Raw genomic sequence first — 23,665 nt, forward strand, 5'->3', positions numbered from 1 at the left:
CTTGCAATCCACTGTTGGCAGGCAGGAGGAAGGATGTTAGTAACGTAATGGAAAAGGTACCCAAGGTCATGCCCCAAACGTGCAGCCAAGTGCAGCCCTTCCTCCTCACAACCTCCATCCAAGGCTCCCTAGCTGCTACATGCAAACAATCACTGGTGCAAGAAACACAGCAAGTGCTAGGAGGCATTCCAGAGATGTTGGAAACACTGACCGGGCTGAGGAAAGTTGACTGCAACTGATAAGCTAATCGGTTCTTGTTTCAACACAAAACACCACAGCATTTGACTATATTACTGAAACAAAGCCACTTAAAAGTCAGAGCGGAGAGATCAGAATGTAGGACTCTCCAATCATAGGAAAAGATGGAGTAAAGGGGCAGCATGGTAGCATGGTGGTTAGCATCAATGCTTCACAGCTCCAGGGTCCCCGGTTCGATTCCCGGCTGGGTCACTGTCTGTGTGGAGTCTGCACGTCCTCCCCGTGTGTGCGTGGGTTTCCTCCGGGTGCTCCGGTTTCCTCCCACAGTCCAAAGATGTGCAGGTTAGGTGGATTGGCCATGCTAAATTGCCCTTAGTGTCCTAAAAAAAATAATGTTAATGGGGGTTGTTGGGTTACTGGTATAGGGTGGATACGTGGGCTTGAGTAGGGTGATCATTGCTCGGCACAACATTGAGGGCTGAAGGGCCTGTTCTGTGCTGTACTGTTCTAATTCTAATTCTAATTCTAATTGATATGGGACCATCCGTATTAAAAGCACTTTGCCTGCAGTTTGAGAGCTGTGTAACACTTGAGAATGTTTATTTTGAGTGGAACTGGTGTTACAACTTGCTTCAAGTCTCTCCCGTTCAATCACTGATTGTTCCTGACTGGCAACCTGCTCCTTCTTAACTTGTATTTCCATCGCTGCCCACCCCCTCAGTAGTCTCCCCGTACAGCAACTTTCATGCTATGAGAAACATAGAACATAGAAAAATACAGCACAGAACAGGCCCTTCGGCCCACGATGTTGTGCCGAACCTTTGTCCCAGATTAATCATAGATTATCAGAGAATTTACAGTGCAGAAAGTCAATACACACCATATAAGGCTCTGGTCAGATCTCATAGAAGAGAAATGAAGGAGGCTTGAGGGGAAAAAAAAAGAGGGGAAATAAAAAGGAGAAACAAGGAACAGTCAGACAAAAGCAAATTGAATGGACCGAGGGGGGAATACCTTGATACGCCTTGACCAGCAACCACCCACCCCCACAACGACGCCAACATGCACCGTCCTCCAAAATCATAATTTTTGCTTGATAGTTTGACAAAACGACTGTTTTTAAAGTGAAAGTGAAAATACTCTTTTGGAGTTTGCATTGGCTCGAGAGATTTCAATCATATTCTTCGCAAATATCCCATGCAGTTTTAAATCTGCTACCCAAAAGAAGTTAAATATTGTACAGGTGGGAAAAAGTAAACAGCAAGAAATGAAAGGAAAAAGTGGGGACAGGCAAGGCGGAGGGGGGGTGCAAACGAGATCTGCTACTGAGAAATGTAACCTTTGGAGATGCTTTATTGTGTTTGGACATTGCGGTATTATAAATATTTTTATTCTACTGCTTTACCAGTTTATAACTAGAGGCATACCATTTGTTTTCTTAGCAGCTGAGAAAGGAGTGGGTTGGGAACGTGCTCTTACAAAGTTTCAGAGCTGATGAATTGAAGTATAATTTTCTAAAAATGGTCTTAACAAATGATTATGCACTTACCAGTTGAGTCTTGCTCGGCTTTGTGTGCTGAAATTCCAACAAACATCAATAAGTCAAGTTGTAATAACTTTTAAGACAGAAGAAAGAGACTTTGAAAGGATAATTGCTCAGACTTACAGTCCCAATTGCATCAATCTTCTTTATTGGTAGGTTCGAATATGGATTCTCCTGCTCCTAAAGACACAGGACAGAAAATGTTACTACATTTCATGGTTTTTGGAACAGTTAGAGCATTGAGCATCTTCAATAGTGAAATCCACTATCCTAGATGAATGAAAATGAAAATGGCTTATTGTCACAAGTAGGCTTCAAATGAAGTTACTGTGAAAAGTCCCTAGTCGCCACATTCCGGCGCCTGTTCGGGGAGGCTGGTACGGGAATTGAACCGTGCTGCTGGCCTGCCTTGGTCTGCTTTAAAAGCCAGTGATTTAGCCCAGTGTGCTAAACCAGCCCTTACTGGATCCTCAGATTAAAAGTCTGATGCTCTTCCGACTGATGATTCCAAAGATTAGGAATAAACAGTAATATAATGGGTATGACCTCAGCACTAGTATGTACATTATTTGTTGTTGGGTTGGTGTGGTTTCAAAGACCCAGCTACAAACAGGCAACATTTATTTTAACCTACTTACAAATTATAAAGAACCTTCTCCTACTAGCATCAGACCATGCTTGCTTTCCTTCTACCGTCACTTAGCGTTACATTTGTTTCAAAACAATTCTAAACTCCTTAAAATCACTCAGAATATGCCAATACAAATTGCATATTTACTCCTTACTTACAGAGCTGCTCAAGAAGCAAATTGTTTGAATTTGGACTCCACCAAAAATTCCAAGTGTGTCAACTTTATCCACACTTATTCTATGCTGGTAGTCCAGGAAATGTTTTCCATTAACTGCAACCTAGTGGATAGATAAATAAATAAATAAATATCGACAGAGCAGATTAGTGCAGGTCAAGGACAGTGACATGCAACAGCCATAAACACAGAAACACACCAATCAGCCCATTTAGTGTCAGCATTAACTCTCTACATGAGCAAATAGGTCTGATCACATTCACTTGTCCCATTCCCTTCGATCCTTCATCCAAATTAATCTCAAACTTTAAACAAAGTGAACAAGGAACAGTAAGTGCTGGAAGAGAAATCTACCTCTTATCACCTAATTTTATAAATCCTCTCTGCAATTAACCTCCACCTAAAGACCTACGTTCTAGATTCCTCTGCCACTAGAAACAATCTGTTCTAATTTTGCTTTCCCATCGTTTCATTAACATCCATAATTTTTATCCATTACCAGCATTGTTAAAGACCCAAGTTTTTCATCTTTCTGTTTGTTATTACACACCAGGCAACTACCAACTAAATTTGCGTTGCATCCCCCTCTCTGAAGTCCCAATATCTGCACAAACTGAGGTCGTAAGAGTTCATGGAGGCTCATCATTACTTTGTGTCTTTTATCCAGTATATCTTATGACAGAACAAATGTGGGCTTTTTATACCGCATTATCAATGTGAAGTGCTGCCTTTAATGTCCCAAATCTTAAAGATCTTCCACAACATAGAACCTGCTTCCAGAATAGAATGAAGTTAATTTATTTTTAACCAAAATTACAACTGAGGTAACCCAATAATAGGGTGGCACAGTGGTTAGCACTGCTGCCAAAACAATACCACGAACCCAGGTTTGATTCTGACCTTGTGTGGAGTCTGCACGTTCTCCCCATGTCTGCGTGGGTTTCCTCCAGGTGCTCCGGTTTCCTCCCACAGTCCAAAGATGTGCAGGTTAAGTTAGGTGAAGTTTTGGGAATAGGCCGGGGGACCTGGGTGGGGTGCTCTATTGGAGGCTTGATGGAGACTCAATGGGCCGAGTGGCCTGCTTCTGCACTGTAGGGAGTCCATGGATTCGAACACCTCATGCTTGATCTGCTACTTCAACAATCTATCAATATGATTTTGCAACTTGCTTCTTAAAAAATGAATCACACCTCCTATTTTAATATCTGCAAATTTTGGCACCATTTCCTCCAGATCAAAATCCAAATCATTGGTATATTAGTGAACAGAACTGGCTCCAGAACCAAAACCCAGTGGGATACCGCTATCCACATCCTAGAGCTCTGAAAAATTGTTATTCAACGGAGTACATTCCTGCCAGACTAATCGATACATCATCACGTCCTATTCCCCCAAATCATCAACGCTCAGATCACAAATGCAGTAAAGAAAAGTTTTCCTCCTCTTGCCTTCCCACTATCCCAGCGAACACCATAAGTGGCCAAATATACATGTTATTGCTCAGAAAATACGTGGTGTAGAAATGGTGCTGTGCCATGAAGTGGCATTGCACCATCCATGAAATCAAATTAATTTTTCTTAAATAGTCCGACACTAAGATCCACTTAAATAAGAGGTCTGTTGGCTGAATAGCACTACACCACCTCAAGTATAACAACCATCTCACATTGCATATTGCCAAGCTACTTAACAATCCGTAAACTCAATTTGTTTCACCCATGCCCCCAATACCAACTCATTAGCATGATGCAATGAATTAGTTTGCTCCAAACTGAATAATACCTCAAGCAAATGTAATTGTGCTGACACAACTGAGATAAGGGCATTTGATACAGCTCGCTTTTACTGACTCATTCCCATTTCCTCGGTAATAAAAGAATAGTTAATTGTATTTTTGCCCAATTTTTTTGCACCAAACCAAGAACACAATAAAGATAGAAAATGAGATTCCACACTTTTCCCCTTTGCGTTCGCACATGCAGGGCTCTACGTTGTTGCTATAATTACAACAATATGACATCTTGCGCTCTGATGATACACTCTGACTGTCCTATCTGCAAGCATCAATAATAGGAAAAAAGGCTGAAGGTACGGATGTGACTGGAATAACTGAAGGAATTTCGTAGTTCCATATTTACAAGGGAACCCCAGGAAAATCACAGAAGGCGAAGTTAGCTGGCTAACTTTTTTATTTTAAAGAAGCCTTTGGGTGGACCGAAACACTAGATAGTGGACCAAAACACTTAGATAATTTTGTTTCAGTTCAACGATCAAGCATTGCACAGAGAAAGTTACGTTAAGAACCACAGAATTCCTACAGTGCAGAAGGGGGCCTTTCAACCCATCGAGTCTGCACCAACCCTAGGCCCACTCCCCCACCCTATCCCTGTAAACCCACCGAAGCTGCGCATCTTTAGACTGTGGGAGGAAAGCAGAGCACCCGGAGGAAACCCACACAGAGAAGTGCAAACTCCACACAGTCACCCAAGGCTGGAATTGAACCCGGGTCCCTGACGCTGTGAGGCTGTAATGCTAACCACTGTGCCGCCCCAGAGTTGGAGCTCATCATGCGTAATACCCAGTTCAACAGCCAAGGTTAGATTCAATTAATATACAGATTTTTTTTTTTACTGCAAAGTCTATTAAACAACTTGTTGAGAAATTCTGCTGCAGTGTTGTAGCAACAGCTGACTGCAGTCCTGTTTCACATCCCAACCGGCCATGGTGTCTCTTTACAGCTTTTGCAAATCAGAAATAAAATAGAAGTCCCAACACCCCCCGCCCCAAAGTCTATCCACCACCCAGACAAGAACATCCCACCTTCCCTGAAGGGATCCCACCTGTTCACGGCAACTATCCCTCCTTCCACACTTGATGCTTTACTTGTCATCCATATTTCTGCAATATTCATTGCTGGTTCCTCAATGCCGCTTTTAAAAACTGAACTAAAGGTCGGGTACCCTTTATCCGTAAATCTGAAAACCGAACACATCCAAAAAGCGCTCTTTATTCCTTCATCTTTAGCGTGGAAAGTCTATCGTTTGCACGATTTACCCATTGCGGTTTTAATGGTAAACATGTCAAAAGAAAACTCATTACTGATTCCCTCTGTTTATTATTCAGTGAAAATGTTACTTTTCTAGTCATTTTATTTACTTTGGAATGTAGCTAGCCTAGGGTTAGGCTACTATTGTGCAAGTTTATATGCGGCATCTAAACATCAAAATTACATGAAATCCGAAATACAAAAGGACACCCCCCCCCCAAACCTCCCTCCCCGAGGATTTTGAATACATACTCGGCCTGCAGTGCTGCACAGGAGTGCCGTGGGCAACATCCAAACAGTTAGAGATAGTCAATGTATTTACCACAAAAAGTAAAAACAGGGTAGAAACAGTTTAAGGTCAACTGCAGGAGTGGGCTATTGCATCCAATCTGCTGCCGTTTGTTTAGAAATTGAGCAAAGCATGTCACATCTACAATGGCGTAGCAGGTTATTGAAAAATGCAGCATGGCATAAAAAGTTTGCAAAGAAAATCAGTACTTTGTCACATCCCAATATCTTAAAACAGATCACACAGGAATAGAATATAGGAAAAATATCAAGTCATTTAAATGAGTCACACAAAGTCAAAAGAGTAAAATAATTACGAAAAGCTTTCATTACCTTGAATTTGTCAACCATTATGCAGAAAATTACTTCAAATGGCTCTCCTTTCTTGAACGGCATCTCATATTTTATTTCCTCACGTCCCCACTTTTCCTGCACCAGAGTGTTGCACACCACACACCCAGACCTTCGAAAACGTGGATTGAAATGGAAGGCTATGTCTGCACGAGGTTTGTCACTACTTCCACACTGTAAATCCACTTGGAATCTGTACAAAGGTTCAACAATGTCTTTATTACTGTTACATCACCCTGGGACAGTGCGCAGTCAATTCTCAGCCCCACTTGACACGGTTAAAATGAACTTTTATTCTTACAATACCCACGGTTTTCGGTTGATGATAACTACAGTCACCAGGTTTGTAAATTTAAACACAATTAATTTTTTATCATTAACAGTAACTATAACTAAATAGGCTGCCAAAGCAAATCTTCTTTCCCCAGCTCAAGGAAGACTTCCGAACAATAAGGCAGAGGAAGCGCTTCAAAGACATCTTGAAGGTTTACCTCAAGAAACGCAACCAAGACGTCAATGCCTGGGAGATCCTTGCTCAGAAGAGACCTACTTGGAGGAACCTCCTGATTGAAGGCACAGTTCTTCCAGGACGCCCAACAGCAAGAGGAGGCCCGGAAAAGGAGGGTCAGAAAGGAATACCAGCAATCTAGAGTCAAAGGACTGATCCCATTTCCCGGAAACACCTGCCAAGTGTGCGGTCGAAGATGTGGATCTCGGATTGGGCTCATCAGTCATGCAAGAACCCACAGAACCCATGACCAGTATCACATAGGTGGAGAATCATACTCGTTAGCAAATTATTGTCAAAGAAGAAGAATTTAATTGGCAAAATATACAATTTGTTAACTACGATCTAATCTCTAATTCCCCCTTTTAACTGGCCTCACCCTCTACATACATACATGCACAAAGAAACACAGAGGAGAAAGAGGGGTGTAAAATAATGCTGAAAGTAAAAGGATGAGTCTTATAGCAGATATTCGAGAGAGACATAGCTTCTTCTTTCAGGATCTAGGAGCCTTTGCCTTCAGAGAGTAGGCAGCAGAGGAGAGAGAAAGAGAAAGAGAGCGCGCTGCTTCCACCTTGAGGGTCGAGTGGCTTCCCCTGGGTGTTCTGCAAAAAATCCTGCCTGACAGGAACTAATTGCTGTTGCCGGACAGAATGCCGTCCCTGGCCAATCCAATGGCCACCAGCCAAACAATAGAAAAGAACCCCTCTAATCACTTGGGTGCCATAAAGCCTGGGTTCCTCAGCCCAAAATACAAAACTTTCTAACACAGTGTACTATTTTGAAACTAAGTTCCTTATTTCCTCTGTTCAACTTTAAGGTATGCCTCCATGAACGATCCATGAACCAAAAACAATAAAGACAAAATAAAAGAAATAGGAGCTAAGGGAATCAACAGGAAGGGCCCTTACTTCCTGTTTAATGCTGTCCAATCGGAGAACTATTGTTAAGTGACCTATAAGATAAAGATAGACAGTTTTTTGAAGAATAAAGGGTTATAGTGTTTGGGCCGGAAAATGGAGCTGAGTCCAAAAAAGATCAGCCATAATCTCATTGAATGGCGGAGCAGGCTCGAGGGGCCAGATGGCCTACTCCTGCTCCTAGTTCTTATAAATTACCCACACCAATATTTTTTAACTCTTGTTATTCCTAATCTCCATCCATACTGATTCTACTTCCTGATTTTCTGAGCCAAGATCCTTTCTCACTAATGCCCATATGTGATCTTTTATTATCAGGCCCACTCCTCCTCCTTTTCCATTCTGTCTTTATTCTCTCTACATTGGCAATTAGGTCAAAACCATTTATCTCTATTTGTGCCACTAATTCATTTATCTTATTTGGATGTTCTGCATATTCAGATATAGTCACCTCAATGACATTCTTTACTATTATCCCGTGCATGGACCTTACTCTCTGAAGCAACATTACCATTGAACTCTCCATCCCTTCCTGATCATTTAATTTGTCTTCACTTGCATCGATATGTTTTTCTATTGCCTCAATGTTGTGTGTCCAACAGATAGGTGTAATGGTTCTCGTCTGGTGAACCCTCTCGGGTGAAGAGAGTTATCGTGCTGCTCACTTTTGTTTGCTAGTTTGCTTCGCAGTTTCAGCCCACACTGTTGGCTCGCAGCAATGTAAAAAAGAAAGTCTAAGCCCCAGCCAGTAATCCCACCCCTCCCAACTATGGCCGAATAGCTCCAATGCCTTGTGAATACCTTGAGAGAGTGGAATGTTCAGGGAATAAGTCCTGACAAAGAATCTGGAATGGAGCCCAAAGATGAACTGAGTCTAAATACGTCACTTTTCCAGCAACTCCTGCAACCAAGCCAGTGGCAAACATAGTGCTTTATATTCATTTAGCCCCACAAAGAGCGGTGGAGAGGGGAACTTTGATGTTTGGGCTACCTACGGTCTCCACAAATTCTGCCCAGGCTTGCACCCTGCTGGGAAGACTCCAGTTTTGATGCACGGCATTAACACAGTACAGTAGACAGCAGTTACAAGTGATAAGCCCAACTTGCTTGGAGTAGAGAGAGTGCTACAGGCAGTCGCTAATGGTAGGGCACACCATTGTAATCCATCAGTTAGCCACTGCCCACCACAAGTTGGGTAGGCCCCCCGACTAGTAAGGCACTGACTCACCAAAGTCCGTCTGCTTCAATGGGTGTTTAGAGCTCAGGGTTTCTGCGTAACAAATGAACAAAAACATCACAAAAACAAACAAAACAAACAAAAATAAAGAAGGTGTCAACTTTTCAATCGGCAAGCTGGAACATCAGGACCACGTGCATGGGACTGACAGACATCTTGCAGCTGATCGCAAGACAGTTGTTATCAACATGGAACTTGATAGGCTGAACATCTACATAGCATCTCTCCAAGAGACCAGGCTGGCCAAAAGCGGATCAGTGAAAGAAAAACATTACACGTTCATCTGGCAGGGGAAAGAGTTCAGAGGAAACACATGAGCAAGGAACACGCCATATTTAAATGATAGAACTTTCTCACAAATGGTCCAGAACATGCCCACTCCACCCACCTCTCAGCTCAAACTGGGCCAGTTTACCTCATGAACATCTATGCTTGAATGTGGTGTTCCAACACAGAGGCGAAAGACCTGTTCTAGGAGGAGCTTGACACTGCTAGCAGCAGAATCTCCAAGTCAGGACATTTTTGCCCACTGGGGGGGTTTCAGCAGAAGGGTGGGTACAGACGAGGCATGGCCCTCCCTGCCTCAGACGTCATGGCTTGGGAAATGAGGATGGACAAAGACTACGTGACTCTTCTCTCACTTGCTTTGTATGACTAATACCTTTATTCAGAATAAACCAAGCCATAAGGTGCCCTGGATACATCCAAGATAAGTGAATTGGCACCAGCTGGATCTGATCATTACCAGATGAGACTCTATGAACAGCATTCCCAACACCCGCAGCTAGCGGATGTATCCTTGACATCACTTGGCAGGACAAGGTCACCAATTCAGAGATCGTGGAGCCTATAAATTGCATCAGCATGCACTCACTGTTAAATGAACGACGTCTGCGCTCGCTCAGCCTCGTTCAATGGGTAGATGGTGGCTCGAAACCTAAAGACATTCTGTACAGTTATTTGGCCACTGGGCCATAAACTCCTGAGTGTTCATACCTCTGCTACACAGGCACCTGCAAGCGAGATACAAAGGTGTCAACCACTAACACTGACAACTGGGGAGGCGATGGCGTAGTCACTGGACTAGTAATCCAGAGACCCAGGGTAATGCTCTGGAGTCCTTGCTTCGAATCCCACCACGGCAGATGGTGAAATTTGATTTTTACAAAGAGAACATCTGGAATTAAAAGTATAATGATGCCCATGAAACCATTGCCGATTGTCGTAAAAACCCATCTGGTTCATTAATGTCCTTCAGGGAAGGCAATCTGCCGTCCTTACCCAGTCTGGCCTATATGTGACTCAAGACCCACACAGCGACGTGGTTGAATCTTAATTGCCCCACCACTGAAATGATCAGGTAAGCCACTCAATTCAAGGGGAATTAGGGATGGGCAATAAACTTTGCCGCCCACATCCCATGAACGAATAACAAAAAATGTAAAAAGAAAAGAAAACTGGGAGTCAGTCATGACGGCTGTGAGGCTAACGCTTTGGAAGGACATTGGAAGAAGTAAGCCAAACAAGAAGCTCAGCTGGAGTATGGATGGGGGGTTCCGGATATGGTGGAGAGCAGGGATTGAGAGGATGGGGGATATGTTTATTGAGGGGAGCTTTCCGAGTATGAGGGCGCTGGAGGAGAGGTTTGGGTTGGCGAGGGGAAACAAATTCAGGTATCTGCAGGTGCGGGACTTCCTACGTAAACAGGTGTCAACCTTCCCGCTCCTACCACTGAGGGGATTCAGGACAGGGTAGTTTCCAGAGGGTGGGTAGAAGAAGTGAGCATCTCGGACATTTACAAGGAACTTATGGGGTCAGAGGAGACGCAGACCGAGAAGCTGAAGCGCAAGTGCGAGGAGGAGCTGGGAGGAGAGATAGAGGATGGTCTATGGGAACGCGTTGAGTAGAGTCAACTCGTCCGCAACATGTGCCAGGCTCAGCCTGATACAATTTAAGGTCATTCACCGGGCTCACATGACAGCGGCCTGGATGAGCAGATTCTTTGGGGTGGAAGACAGGTGTGCAAAATGTGCGGGAGGACCATCATAGAACATAGAACAGTACAGCACAGAACAGGCCCTTCGGCCCTCGATGTTGTGCCGAGCAATGATCACCCTACTCAAACCCACGTATCCACCCTATACCCGTAACCCAACAACCCCCCCTTAACCTTACTTTTTAGGACACTACGGGCAATTTAGCATGGCCAATCCACCTAACCCGCACATCTTTGGACTGTGGGAGGAAACCGGAGCACCCGGAGGAAACCCACGCACACACGGGGAGGACGTGCAGACTCCGCACAGACAGTGACCCAGCCGGGAACCGAACCTGGGACCCTGGAGCTGTGAAGCATTTATGCTAACCACCATGCTACCGTGCTGCCCCTAAACCATGTCCACATGTTCTGGACATGTCTGAAGCTTAGGGAATTTTGGCAGGGGTTTGCAGATGTCATGTTCACCGTGTTAAAAACAAGGGTGGCACTGAGTCCAGAGGTGGCGATTTTTGGGGTGTCGGAAGACCCGGGAATCCAGGAGGAGAAAGAGGCAGACGTTCTGGACTTTACCTCCCTGGTAGCCTGGAGACGGATACTATTAGCTTGGAGGGACTCAAAGCCGCCGAAGCCGGAGACCTGGCTATCGGACAGAGCTAGCTTTCTCTGTTTGGAGAAAATCAAGTTTGCCTTGAGAGGGTCACTGTTAGGGTTCGCCCGGAGGTGGCAGCCGTTCGTCGACTTCTTCGCGGAAAATTAATCGTCAGCAGAAGGGAGGAGGGGCTTAGTATAGCTTAGAGTAGGGGGTTAATAAAGGTGGGACCTGTAAGGGAGGGAGAAGGCTTTTGCACTATGTTTATAATTTCATGCACAATGTTTATTCTGGTTTAGCACAGGGCTAAATAGCTGGCTTTGAAAGCAGACTGAGGCAGGCCAGCATCACGGTTCGATTCCTGTACCAGCCTCCCCGAACAGGCGCCGGAATGTGGCGACTAGGGGCTTTTCACAGTAACTTCATTTGAAGCCTACTTGTGACAATAAGTGATTTTCATTTCATTTCATTTCATTTATAATACCAAAAATGCCTCAATAAAATGTTTATTAAAAAAAAGCTCAGCTGGCTGAGAAGAGGACCAGAGAAAACCGAGTCACGCAAATTATGCTGCTTCTCAGCCCACTTGTCTTCTGGCAAAGAATGCAGCAGAGACGGCCATGCCAGAGTTGGTCTCGCCAACTACACGGCAATGCTTAACACAGAGTTTTAAAAAAAAATTAGAGTGTCCAATTCATTTTTTCCAATTAAGGAGCAATTTAGTGTGGCCAATCCACCTAAACTGCACATTTTTGGGTTGTGGGGTCGAAACCCATGCACACACGGGGAGAAGATGCAAACTCCTCACGGACAGTGACCCAGAGCTGGGAGCGAACCTGGGAACTCAGCGCAGTGAGGCAGCAGTGCTAACCACTACCCCACCGTGCTGACCTTGCTTAACACAGAGTTGACCACCATGGTGCAAACCATCATCTTACGAGACAGAAGGCTGCCACAGCCTGAACTTTAATCACAGCCTGAATTTCGAAATCTCCCTTCAACAGAACCATCGTCTCCTCGGTTAGTTTAAAGCCATTTTTCCTACTCTAACCACGTTTTCTGGTGCACTCTTATATTTGTACGCTCTATACCTTCCTATCACTCTGGTTACCATTACCCGCATCGCAATCCTGCACTATTATCTCATCCTTTAGCTTGGCACATTCAACAAATCTGACTGGTGTGCCCCAGAACGCAAATCTACTATTTCAGTCAAAAGATGAAGGAGAGGCGATTGACTTTAACGACATTTGTCAGTAAAATCAGAGGAAGGGCATCACCCCAGAATATGAGGATGCTTTAACTCAAAGTGTGCATGGTTCTTTTAAAAAATAATTTTTTCTGGCTACTTCTAAAAATTGTAAATTCCTGCCAAGGGAAAATTCTCAGCAAAGGGGCAGCACGGTAGCATTGTGGATAGCACAATCGCTTCACAGCTCCAGGGTCCCTGGTTCGATTCCGGCTTGGGTCACTGTCTGTGCGGAGTCTGCACATCCTCCCAGTGTGTGCGTGGGTTTCCTCTGGGTGCTCCGGTTTCCTCCCACAGTCCAAAGATGTGCAGGTTAGGTGGATTGGCCATGATAAATTGCCCTTAGTGTCCAAAATTGCCCTTAGTGTTGGGTGGGGTGACTGGGTTATGGGGATAGGGTGGAGGTGTTAACCTTGGGTAGGGTGCTCTTTCCAGGAGCCGGTGCAGACTCGATGGGCCGAATGGCCTCCTTCTGCACTGTAAATTCTATGTAAAAAGTGTAGAAGTGGATTGTACTGTGCTGCGCGTTGCATAAAATGCTCTTCCTAGTGTAGATTTTCAACATGATGGTTTACCTTTCACTTTCTTTGGGCAATATTCCCTGGACTGCTATCATCTGCCCACGCTGTAAGCCACCAAAGATTGCACCTGTGTATGGTATCACCTACAAGAGAAGATGAAAATCAAACTTAAAACATTAAAGTAATAAAACACTGGAGAACAATAATATTTGGATTAGTTCAGTGCAATTTGCAGTACCACCACAATGTGGTTAAAGTAACCAAATAACTACTTGGTTATCGGTAGTAGGTAACATCTAGGCAATAATGACCATAATATGTCACTTTAAAGTGAAGATGGATATGGAAGCAAGTATGACAAAAATCAGGTTTAAGGATTGGTGAAAAGCTGTTTCTGAGGAAGCCGAGGTTGGAGCTTGGAAAAATAAAATGGGTAACGGTACTGACAAACAATGGTGTTTAAGAACGACGTTTAAAACATTGTTCAATAACAAAAAAAAACGAAAACAGTGTTCAACAAAATGCAGGAAAAATATACTCCACTAAAGGGAAAGAATACAAGTGGGTTGCCATGGATGATTAAAGGCATAAAAAAAATTGAGGGCTAGGAAAGAGGAACACCTTAAGTACACAGGGCAGGATAAAGAGACAATACAAAGAGATTAGGAGAGAAGCAAGCACAAAATACATTAAAGAGAACCTTTACATTCAAATTAACAAGGAAACGTAAAACAAAACAGTAGAATATTTTACAGGCACATCAATTTTAAAAAGTCTGCGATGGGAATAGGAACAATAGTGGGTAGACTGGAGGATAACTTGATAGGGAGATGGCAGAAATATTTAATATTTTTTCACCTTGATATTTATTATGGAGAAAGAACAGGTTGCCATGACATCAATTGATGAGATCAATAATGAGAAAAGTGCATTTAAAATTTTAAGAAGGGGTGTATTGAACAAACTAACCAAACTCGAAGAGAATAAAGGCCCCCCGCATATTTAATAAAGATCCAGGGAAGAGATAGCGGAGTCATTACTGCTCATATTTAGTTAAATTAAAGTTGCCATAGTCCCAGAGGACCATAGGCTGCTCTCCCCTTTTGAGAGAGAGCTGACTGGTGGTGATTTAACCTGAGGGTCACCACACTCTTAATTAAACTTCTCTTCTCCCCAGACAGGTGCTGGAAGGTGGCTACTAGGTGCTTTTCACAGTAACTTCATTGAAGCCTACTCGTGACAATAAGCGATTTTCATTTTCAACTATGCCCTTCACCTGGAAAACAAACAAAAATCTCGGGAGAACCATCATCTTTACGGTCTGCACCCTCCCCGCCAGTGACAACGGGAGCCTGTCCCACCTCAGGAAGTCCTCCTTCATTTGCTCAATTAACTGGGCCAAATGTAATTTATGTAGTTGCTCCCATCACCATACCACCTGGATACCCATTTATTGAAAACTCCCTCCCACCATTTTAAATGGCAACTCCCCCAGTTTCCTCTCCTGTCCCCTCATCTGGATCACAAAAAGCTCGCACTTACCCATGTTGAATTTGTACCCCGCAGGTGAGGGATTTTGTGAGAAGGCAGGTTTCAACCTTTCCGGTTCTACCGCCACAGGGGATACAGGATAAGGTAGTTTCTACAACAGGAGTGGGGGAAGGGAAGGTATCAGAAATCTATAAAGAACTAATGGAGTGGGAGGAAACCCAGATAGGGGAGGTAAAGCGCAAGTGGGAAGACCATGACAAGGGGACATAAATTTAAGGTGAATGGTGGAAAATATAGGGGGGATGTCAGAGGTAGGTTCTTTACCCAGAGAGTAGTGGGGGCATGGAATGCACTGCCTGTGGAAGTAGTTGAGTCGGAAACATTGGGGACCTTCAAGTGGCTATTGGATAAGTACATGGACCTTCAAGTGGCTATTGGATAAGTACAGAATGATGGGGTGTAGATTAATTTGTTCTTAATCTAGGACAAAAGTTCGGCACAACATCGTGGGCTGAAGGCTGTATTTTTCTATGTTCTATGAGCTGGGTAAGGAGATTGAGGCAGGTGTGTGGGAGGATGCTCTGAGCAGAGTCAACACATCCTCATCGTGTGCCAGACTCAGCCTGATACAATTCAAGGTGGTTCATCGGGCACACATGACGGTGGCCCGGATGAGCAGGTTTTTTGGGATGGAAGACAGGTGTGTGAGGTGTGCAGGAGGGCCCACAAATCATATCCACATGTTTTGGGCATGTCCGAAGCTTAGGGGATTCTGGCAGGGATTTGCAGATGCCATGTCCACGGTACTAAATATGAGGGCGGCACCGAGACCAGAGGTAGCGATTTTTGGAGTATCGGAAGACCAGGGCAGGGGGCGAGAGAGGCAGACGTTTTGGCCTTTGCCTCATTGGTAGCCCAGAGACGGATCTTATTAGCGTGGAGGGACTCGGAGCCCCCAAAATCGGGGGTCTGGGTTAGTGACATGGTCGGGTTTCTCAGGCTTGAGAAAATTAAGATCGTCCTGAGAGGATCAACGTTGGGGTTCATTCAGAGGTGGCAGCCGTCTATCGACTTCTTCAGGGAAAACTAAACTGTTAGCAGATTCAATAGGGGGGGGGGCTTAGGGATTAAAGGGGGCAGGGGGAGTTAGGTTAGTTTAGTTTAGACAGGAACAGTGGGAGATGGAGGGGTGTGTTGCGCACTGAATTATGTTTACATTTGTATTTGTATCTTTTGTTGTTATAAAACCATAACTGCCTTAATAAAATGTTTGTTTAAAAAAAAACTATCCCCCTCATCTAAGGTGTGGCGACCTGCACTGTTGGCATCGCTCCCCATCATGAACCAGCTGTCCAACCAACTGACCCCCTCATATTTAATAATTGCTTAGAAAAAAGGTAAGTGCCAGAGGAATAACAGATAGCTAATGCAATTCCTATATTTAATAAGAGGGACAGGATATATCCAGAGAATTATAGGCCAGTCTGTTTAACATCAGATGGCAGGGGAAAGTGTTGGAATCCTTACTAAAGAAGAAAACAGAATTACATCTAGAAATGAAAATATAATAATGAACAGTCAGCATGGATTTCAAAGGTGAAAATCTTGCTCGTAAAGCTTGATTGAATTCTTGAGGAGGTAACATTGAGTCGATATTGGTAATATAGTAAATGTAATTTATCTGGACTTTGAAAAGGCCATTGGTAGGGTGTCCCATAATAGACGAATCATTCATGTCAAATAATGTGTAGTAAATTGAAATCGACATGGGTAGCATGTGGATTGCTATCTGGCTTCCTGACAGAAAGCCGAAGAGTGGGAATAAGTAGTTATTCAGAGTGGTGGAGGATGGGAAGCGGTGTTCCACAAGGAAGAGTGCTGGGGCCACAGCTGTTCATAATATTTATTAATCATTTGGACTTTTGGAACCAAAAACACCATTTCAAAATTTGCAGATTACTCCAAATTGGGGGGGGGATAGTCAATACACAGGAGAACCTCAACAAATTCCAGGACATTAAGAAACTTGCAAAATGGGCAATTAATTGGCAAACAAGTATCAACACACAAATGTAAAGTAGTACATTTTGGAAAGAAGAATAGGGACATTGCTTTGTTCATGGAAGGTGCACGTCTAGGTGGGGAAGAGGAATGAAGGAATCTTGGAATACATAAATAAGTTGTGCCACTGTTTAGCAAGGCCATGGAAAAACAAGCCAAGAACTAGGTGTTACCTCTCGAGGCACAAATGGAAAAGTAGGGAAGTTATGCTAAACCAGTATAAACCCTTTGTTAGACTGGATTGGATTTGTTTATTGTCATGTGTACTGAGGTACAGTGAAAAGTATTTTTCTGCAAGCAGCTCAAACAGATCATTTAATACATGAAAATAATGTGCCTTATAGCTCTTGGGGCTAAAGGGATCAAGGGGGGTGGGGGTGGGGAAAGAGATCAGGGTATTGAACTTGATGATCAGTCATGATCATAATGAATGGCAGAAAAGGCTCGAAGGGCCAGATGGTGTTCTCTGCTCCTATTTTCTATGTTTCTATGTATGTATCTCCTATGTAAACTTTTGTAAGTTCTTCAGTCTTGACAAAGAGGCAAGACAGAAGAGGCCTTATGGAGGTATATGGCAGATTCTTAGACAGATAGAGAAACAAAATAGAAGAAGAACAAAGAGGGAACGATTCAGTATCCAGCAGTACAATTTCAAAAAAGTACTCCTTGTTCCAAAGGGTCATCAGTAACTGATAGAATAACATCAACAGAGGATGCATTTGAGGAACATCTATTTATATGTTACAAATTTGACAAATATTGAAATTCTGGTTTTTGTTATCCGCCTCAGCCCCTGTCTGCAAGAATTAAAATCAAGGTTTAAACTTCTGAAGCAAAAAAAATAAGTGCATAAGTGCAGTGGGCAGCACGGTAGCATTGTGGAGAGCACAATCGCTTCACAGCTCCAGGGTCCCAGGTTCGATTCCTACTTGGGTCACTGTCTGTGCGGAGTCTGCACATCCTCCCCATGTGTGCGTGGGTTTCCTCCGGGTGCTCCGGTTTCCTCCCACAGTCCAAAGATGTGCAGGTTAGCTGGATTGGCCATGATAAATTGCCCTCAGTGTACAAAATTGCCCTTGGTGTTGGGTGGGGTTACTGGGTTATGGGATGGGGTAGAGGTGTTGACCTTGGGTGGGGTGCTCTTTCCAAGAGCCGGTGCACTTGATGGGCCGAATGGCCTCCTACTGCACTGTAAATTCTATGATTCTATAAAAGCAATATGCCTCCTGCACTTCGGAACAGTAACTCAACAGGAGAATCATGTAGAAAAAAAAAATTAGGTGAAAGAGTCTGTACAAAGTGACAGGATCCGTCTCCGGGCTACCAAGGAGGCAAAGGCCAAAACGTCAGCCTCTCTCGCCCCCTGGACTCCCGGGTCTTCCGACACGCCAAAAATCGCCACCTCTGGACTTGTCGCCACCCTCGTTTTTAGCACTGTGGACATGACATCCGTAAATCCCTGCCAAAATCCCCCAAGCGCCCAAAACATGTGGATTCACACACAAGCTAGTCACAATGTTATGGCTTTAGGGAAAATTGGTTCCAAAATATAATTCCAAACATTCCCATTGACAAAAGAAGCAAAGAATTTAAATTTATATCAAGCCTTTCAAGACATCAGATGCCTCAAAGTAATTTTCAGCCAGAGAACTCGTGATGTGTGTTTTTTAAACACAGAAAAATGGTTTTTAGAAAAACGCAATAAGACAGCACATCAACCTTTTTGGACACTGGGAAAACTTACCGTTGCTTCTGAAAGGCGGTACCTTTGACAGTGCAGCACTCCCTACATGTAGCACTGCAGTGTCAGACTGAATTTTGTGCTCAGGGGTCAGAATCGCCTGGGGCTAGTGTCAATCCCGCGCCTGCTGTGTCCCGAACTCTCTGCCCCCCGAGATTTGGCGGGGCCGGGAATCACGCCCCGCTGGTCGGCAGGCCCACCGCGGCGATTCTCCGGCCCGGGATGGGCCAAAGTCCTGCCGCTGACAGGCCTGTCCCGCCAGCGTGGATTAAACCACCTACTTCACCGGCGGGATTGGCGACGCAGGCGGGCTCCGGGGCCCTGGGGAGGGGGCGCGGAGCGATCTGACCCTGGGGGGGTGCCCCCACGGTGGCCTGGCCCGCGATCGGGGCACACTGATCGGCGGCCTGGCCTGTGCCGTGGGTGCACTCTTTTTCTTCCGCCTTCGACACGATCTTCACCATGGCGGAGGCGGAAGAGACCCCCTCCCCTGTGCGTGCGCCCGTATGATGTCAGCAGCCGCTGATGCTCCGGCGCACGCGCAGACTTACGCCAGCCGGCTAAGTCCTTTCGGCCCCGGCTGGCGTGGCGCCAATGGCTGTTCACGCCAGCTGGCGGAGTGGGAACCACTCTCGGGCCCTCTGAGGGCTTGGCCCCTAAAGGTGCGGAGAATTCCGCACCTTTGGGGCGGCCCGACACCGGAGTGGTTCACGCCACTCCGACACCCCCCGCCCTGCCGGGTAGGGGAGAATCCCGGCCCAAGTCTTTGCTATACTCGTTTTATTAAACTAAATATTTTATTACGGCATTTATGGTTTTATAACAAATGATGCGAATACAAATATAAACATAATTCAGTACGTGACCCCCCTCCAAGCAATAACACATACAATTCCCTCCATCTCCTCTCGCTGATCTTGCCTAAACTAAACTAACCTCCACTAACCCCCTCATTCTAACACCTTCCCCCACCCCGCTCGCTTTATTGTATCAGTTGTATCTGCTAACAGTATAGTTTACCCTGAAGAAGTCAATTAATGGCTTCCATCTTCAGACGAACCCTAACATTGTTCCTCTCAGGACAAACTTAATTTTCGCAAGCCTGAGAATCCCGCCATGTCGCTAACCCATACCCCCGGGTTTGGGGCCTCCGAGTCCCTCCAGGATAATAGGATCCGTCTCCGGGCTACCAAGGAGGCAAAGGCCAAAATGTCAGCCTCTCTCGCCCCCTGGACTCCCCGGTCTTCTGACACTCCAAAGATCATCACCTCTGGACTTGGCGCCACTCTCGTTTTTAGCACCGTGGACATGACTTCGGCAAATCCCTGCCAAAATCCCCCTAGCACCCAAAACATGTGACATGATTTGCGGGCCCTCCTGCACGCCTCACACACCTGTCCTTCACCCCAGAAAACCTGCTCATCTGGGCCACCGTCATGTGTGCCCGATGAACCACCTTGAATTGTATCAGGCTGAGCCTGGCACATGATGAGGACGCGTTGACTCTGCTCAGGGCATCCTCCCACAGACCTGCCTCTAGCTCCTTACCCAGCTCATCTTCCCACTTGTGCTTTACCTCCCCTATCTGGGTTTCCACCCACTCCATAAGCTCTTTATAAATTTCCGAGAGTCTTTGCTGTACTCTTGACGATAAAAACATTTCATGGATAGGGAAGTAATATCTTCCAGCTTAGGTATTGGTTCAAACCTCATGAACACTGAAGGGTTTACCGTGCTGTCGAGTTCAAACTCACATGAGACAAAGTTTTAAAAAGTAAAACACAAAACAGGATATCAAGGAGAAATCAAAAATGTAAGCATTGAATCTTTGGCAAATCCCTGGGTAACTCGATACAAGATAGTACATTAAAGATGAGCTTTCTCTGATTTCTCACCCCTGGAGCACTGCTTCACACAAAGTTAACCGAATTGGCACAAAAGTAGGCTTGCGCCCACAATGAAGTACAAAAGGTCACTCGGGTGGAGAGGACACAAATTGAAAGGTATCAATAAATTTGAATGTTACCCAAGACAGGAGTCATTAAGCCTGGATTGTGCAATGGTAAAGACGGCAGGTCTGTCAGCATTCACTGTCATAACACTTCCAAACTGACAAGAACATTGGGAGTGCGCACAGTAACACAGAAATCCTGAAGTTCCGGCTCCTGTGCCTCGCCATGGGCTATGTTTAATTCCCTGACATTGACATTAATTCAGGAAATATGGTATGCTGTGAATTTGGATTAACTGACTATTTCTTGTGAAATTTCTTTGTCAGAGGTTTTTAGGGCTTGTGTGAGGAGGCACAAGGAGGATCCCCTGATATTCTCAAATATTTAATGCAACCACCATTATAAAAGGAAGAAAGATTTCTCTCCATGGAGGTTGGGGGGGGGGGGGGGGGTGACATAGTGGTGATATTACTGTAGTAGTAGTACAGGTAATCCAGAAACCTGCAGGTATAAATTCAAATTGCGTCAGCACGGTGGCGCAGTGGGTTAGCCCTGCTGCCCCACGCCACCGAGGTCCCAGGTTCAATACCGGGTGCCCTGGGTCACTGTCAGTGTGGAGTTTGCACATTCTCCCTGTGTTTACGTTGGTTTCACCCCCACAACCTAAAAATGTGCAGGGTAGGTGGATTGGCCATGCTAAATTGCCCCTTGATTGGAAAAAAAATAATTGGGTACTCTAAATTAAAAAAAATAAATAAATTCAAATTGCACCATGGGGGAATTTAGATTCAATTAATAAATCTGGAATAAAATGCCCTATTATGATTGATCATGATTCACTAGTACCCTCTGGGAGAGGTAATCTGCCATCCTTATACAGTCAGCCTATATGTGTCCAGACCCACATGAACTGAACCGCATGAACTGCAGTGGTTCAATAAGACAACTCACTAGTACCTTCTTCACAGATATCATAGAATTTACAGTGCAGAAGGAGGCCATTCAGCCCATCGAGTCTGCACCGGCTCTTGGAAAGAGCACCCTACTTAAATCCATACTTCCTCCGTATCCCAGTAATCCAGTAACCCCAGCTAACCTTTTTGGGACACTAGGGGCAATTTAGCATGGCCAATCCACCTAACCTGCACATCTTTGGACTGTGGGAGGAAACCGGAGTACCCGGAGGAAACCCACACAGACACAGGGAAAACATGTAGACTCCGCACAGTCAGTGACCATTAAATTGTCCCACCTCAGCCAAAGATCAGAGACATGGGGCGGGATTCTCTCAGCCCGGGGCCGGGCCGAGATTCCCTGCGATCAGCGCGAATCGCGCCACTCTGTCCCGAGAATCACAGAGCGGAAAGTCGGTACCGGCATGGTTGGCACGGCGCCAGTGGGGGACTGCTCTACCCGCCCCACCCAACTCTCCACTGATTCTCAGCCGTAAAACCCGAGTCCCACCGGCGCCGTTCATACCTGCTCTCAGCCGGCAGGACCTTGGCGTGGAAAGGTCCAGGGGCAGCCTGTGAGGGGGGGGGGGGGGTCCAATCCCTGGGGGGCCTACGATTTGGCCTGGCCCGCAATCGGGGCCCACCAATCGGCAGGCCGGCCTCTCTGGCTGGGGGCCTCCTTTCTTCCGTGCCGGCACCTGTAGCCCTACACCATGTTGGTCGTGGCCAGCGTGGAGAAGGGAGCCACTGCGCATGTGTGGACCCCACGGCACCCAGTTCATACCAGTATCAGCAGCTTGGGCAGCGTGGGTCGCTCCAGTGCCGTGCTGGCCCCGAGTCCATGTTGACGCGGTCGAGAAACGCGACGGTGTTTCTGACGGCGTCAACACTTAGCCTCAGGATCACTGAATCCCGCCCTGCTGTGTGCAAACACCCAATCCATGTCACGTAAGCAAAATTTAATTCAAAGGACGAGCCAGAAGTGATAGAGACTGATTTATATGGAAGAGTGAACTGCAGAGTCACATCACTTCCGCTTTCAGTAATTATTTCTCGGTAAGTCGTTTCATAGACAATGAATCCTCCAGAATGGAAATGTTAGCTCCATTCTCACTCCACAGATGCTCAGACCTGCTGAGATTGTCCAGCCTGTTCTGTTTTTGTGGTGGTAGTTAACAGGGTAGTTTATTGCACCTTACTATTGACGTACAGTGGTGGCTAAATTCCAAGAGTCAAAGTTCCTCTCGCTGGTCTCACACAAGGCCTCGCAGTGACAGCTGTTATATTCGATAGGATTCTGGTGTAACAGGGGAGACTGGGGATATCAAGGGGCTTAAAAGCCTTCCTCAAAATGGTTTGGGCGCAGGACGTGGTTACGGAGTGAATCATTCCCCCTCAAGGGGTGGACAAGTGGATCATTCCCCCTCAAGGGGAGATTCACACGGTACAAAATTGCCTGTCTCAACCCGCCCGCTAAACACACGCCCGCCCACCTACCCAACGCTGAGCCCCTTACCGGGTTAAATATCGTGGGATTAGACATCTGGAGACTTGTCCACCGGGAATAATCAACCGCCAGTGAGAAAATGCAGCCACTCGGCAGCCGCGGGAAACAGTAACAGAACGTCGCGGATGTAACAATTATCCAGGGCTCCAATGGGAGGCCGGGGCAGGGGTTGATTGACGGACGCTCACTTCCGTGAATGGCAGCGACTCTCACTGCTGGACAGATGCTTCCAAGAGGAGACAGTTTGCATTATCAGGGGTTACCGTTCTTAGTTTGTTCACTTTCCATTTGAAGAGCTGGCGTTGCACTTCCTTGCAATGCGCGGGCCCGGGAGGCACCTTAATATTTTTTTTTACCGTACAGCACTTGCCTGCAGCTGTGCGTTCAGTGATGTGTTGCCAGCTCCATTCAATTGATAACACTCTCGCTTTTATCTCTGGTTGCTCCCTCCCGCCAAGCACCGATTTTCCTGCAGAGCCAGAGGAATGGAGGGATGGGAGGACAGAACAGAAGGAATTAAATTTGTGATACGCTGGGCGGCATAGTGGTTAGCACCGCTGTTTTACAGCAACAGGGACCCCGGGTTCAATTGCAGCCTTGGGTGACTGTGTGGAGTTTGCATTTTCTCCCTGTGTCTGCGTGGATTTCCTCTGGGTGCTCTGGTTTCCTCCCACGGTTCAAAGATGTTCAGGTTTGGCCATATTT

At 45.6% G+C, this 23,665-nt stretch overlaps 1 protein-coding gene across 4 annotated transcripts in view; it reads right to left on the reverse strand.

Moving 5' to 3' along the window:
- The window catches only part of lgals8a (galectin 8a), a 35,891-nt gene extending 12,769 nt beyond the window's left edge, over positions 1-23,122 (reverse strand). For all 4 annotated transcript variants that reach the window (XM_038814412.1, XM_038814404.1, XM_038814395.1 and 1 more), the window contains exons 1-6: positions 22,970-23,122; positions 13,310-13,398; positions 6,215-6,425; positions 2,531-2,650; positions 1,865-1,921; positions 1,748-1,774 (exon numbers count right to left, since the gene is read on the reverse strand). In XM_038814412.1, coding sequence (XP_038670340.1) covers positions 1,748-1,774; positions 1,865-1,921; positions 2,531-2,650; positions 6,215-6,425; positions 13,310-13,398; positions 22,970-22,996 — 531 coding nt within the window. In that variant the 5' untranslated portion in view covers positions 22,997-23,122. The remainder of the gene's footprint in view (positions 1-1,747; positions 1,775-1,864; positions 1,922-2,530; positions 2,651-6,214; positions 6,426-13,309; positions 13,399-22,969) is intronic.
- Between the last annotated feature and the right edge of the window lie 543 nt (positions 23,123-23,665).

The sequence above is a fragment of the Scyliorhinus canicula genome, chromosome 1 (genome assembly GCF_902713615.1).
Source record: "Scyliorhinus canicula chromosome 1, sScyCan1.1, whole genome shotgun sequence".
NCBI lineage: Eukaryota > Metazoa > Chordata > Chondrichthyes > Carcharhiniformes > Scyliorhinidae > Scyliorhinus > Scyliorhinus canicula.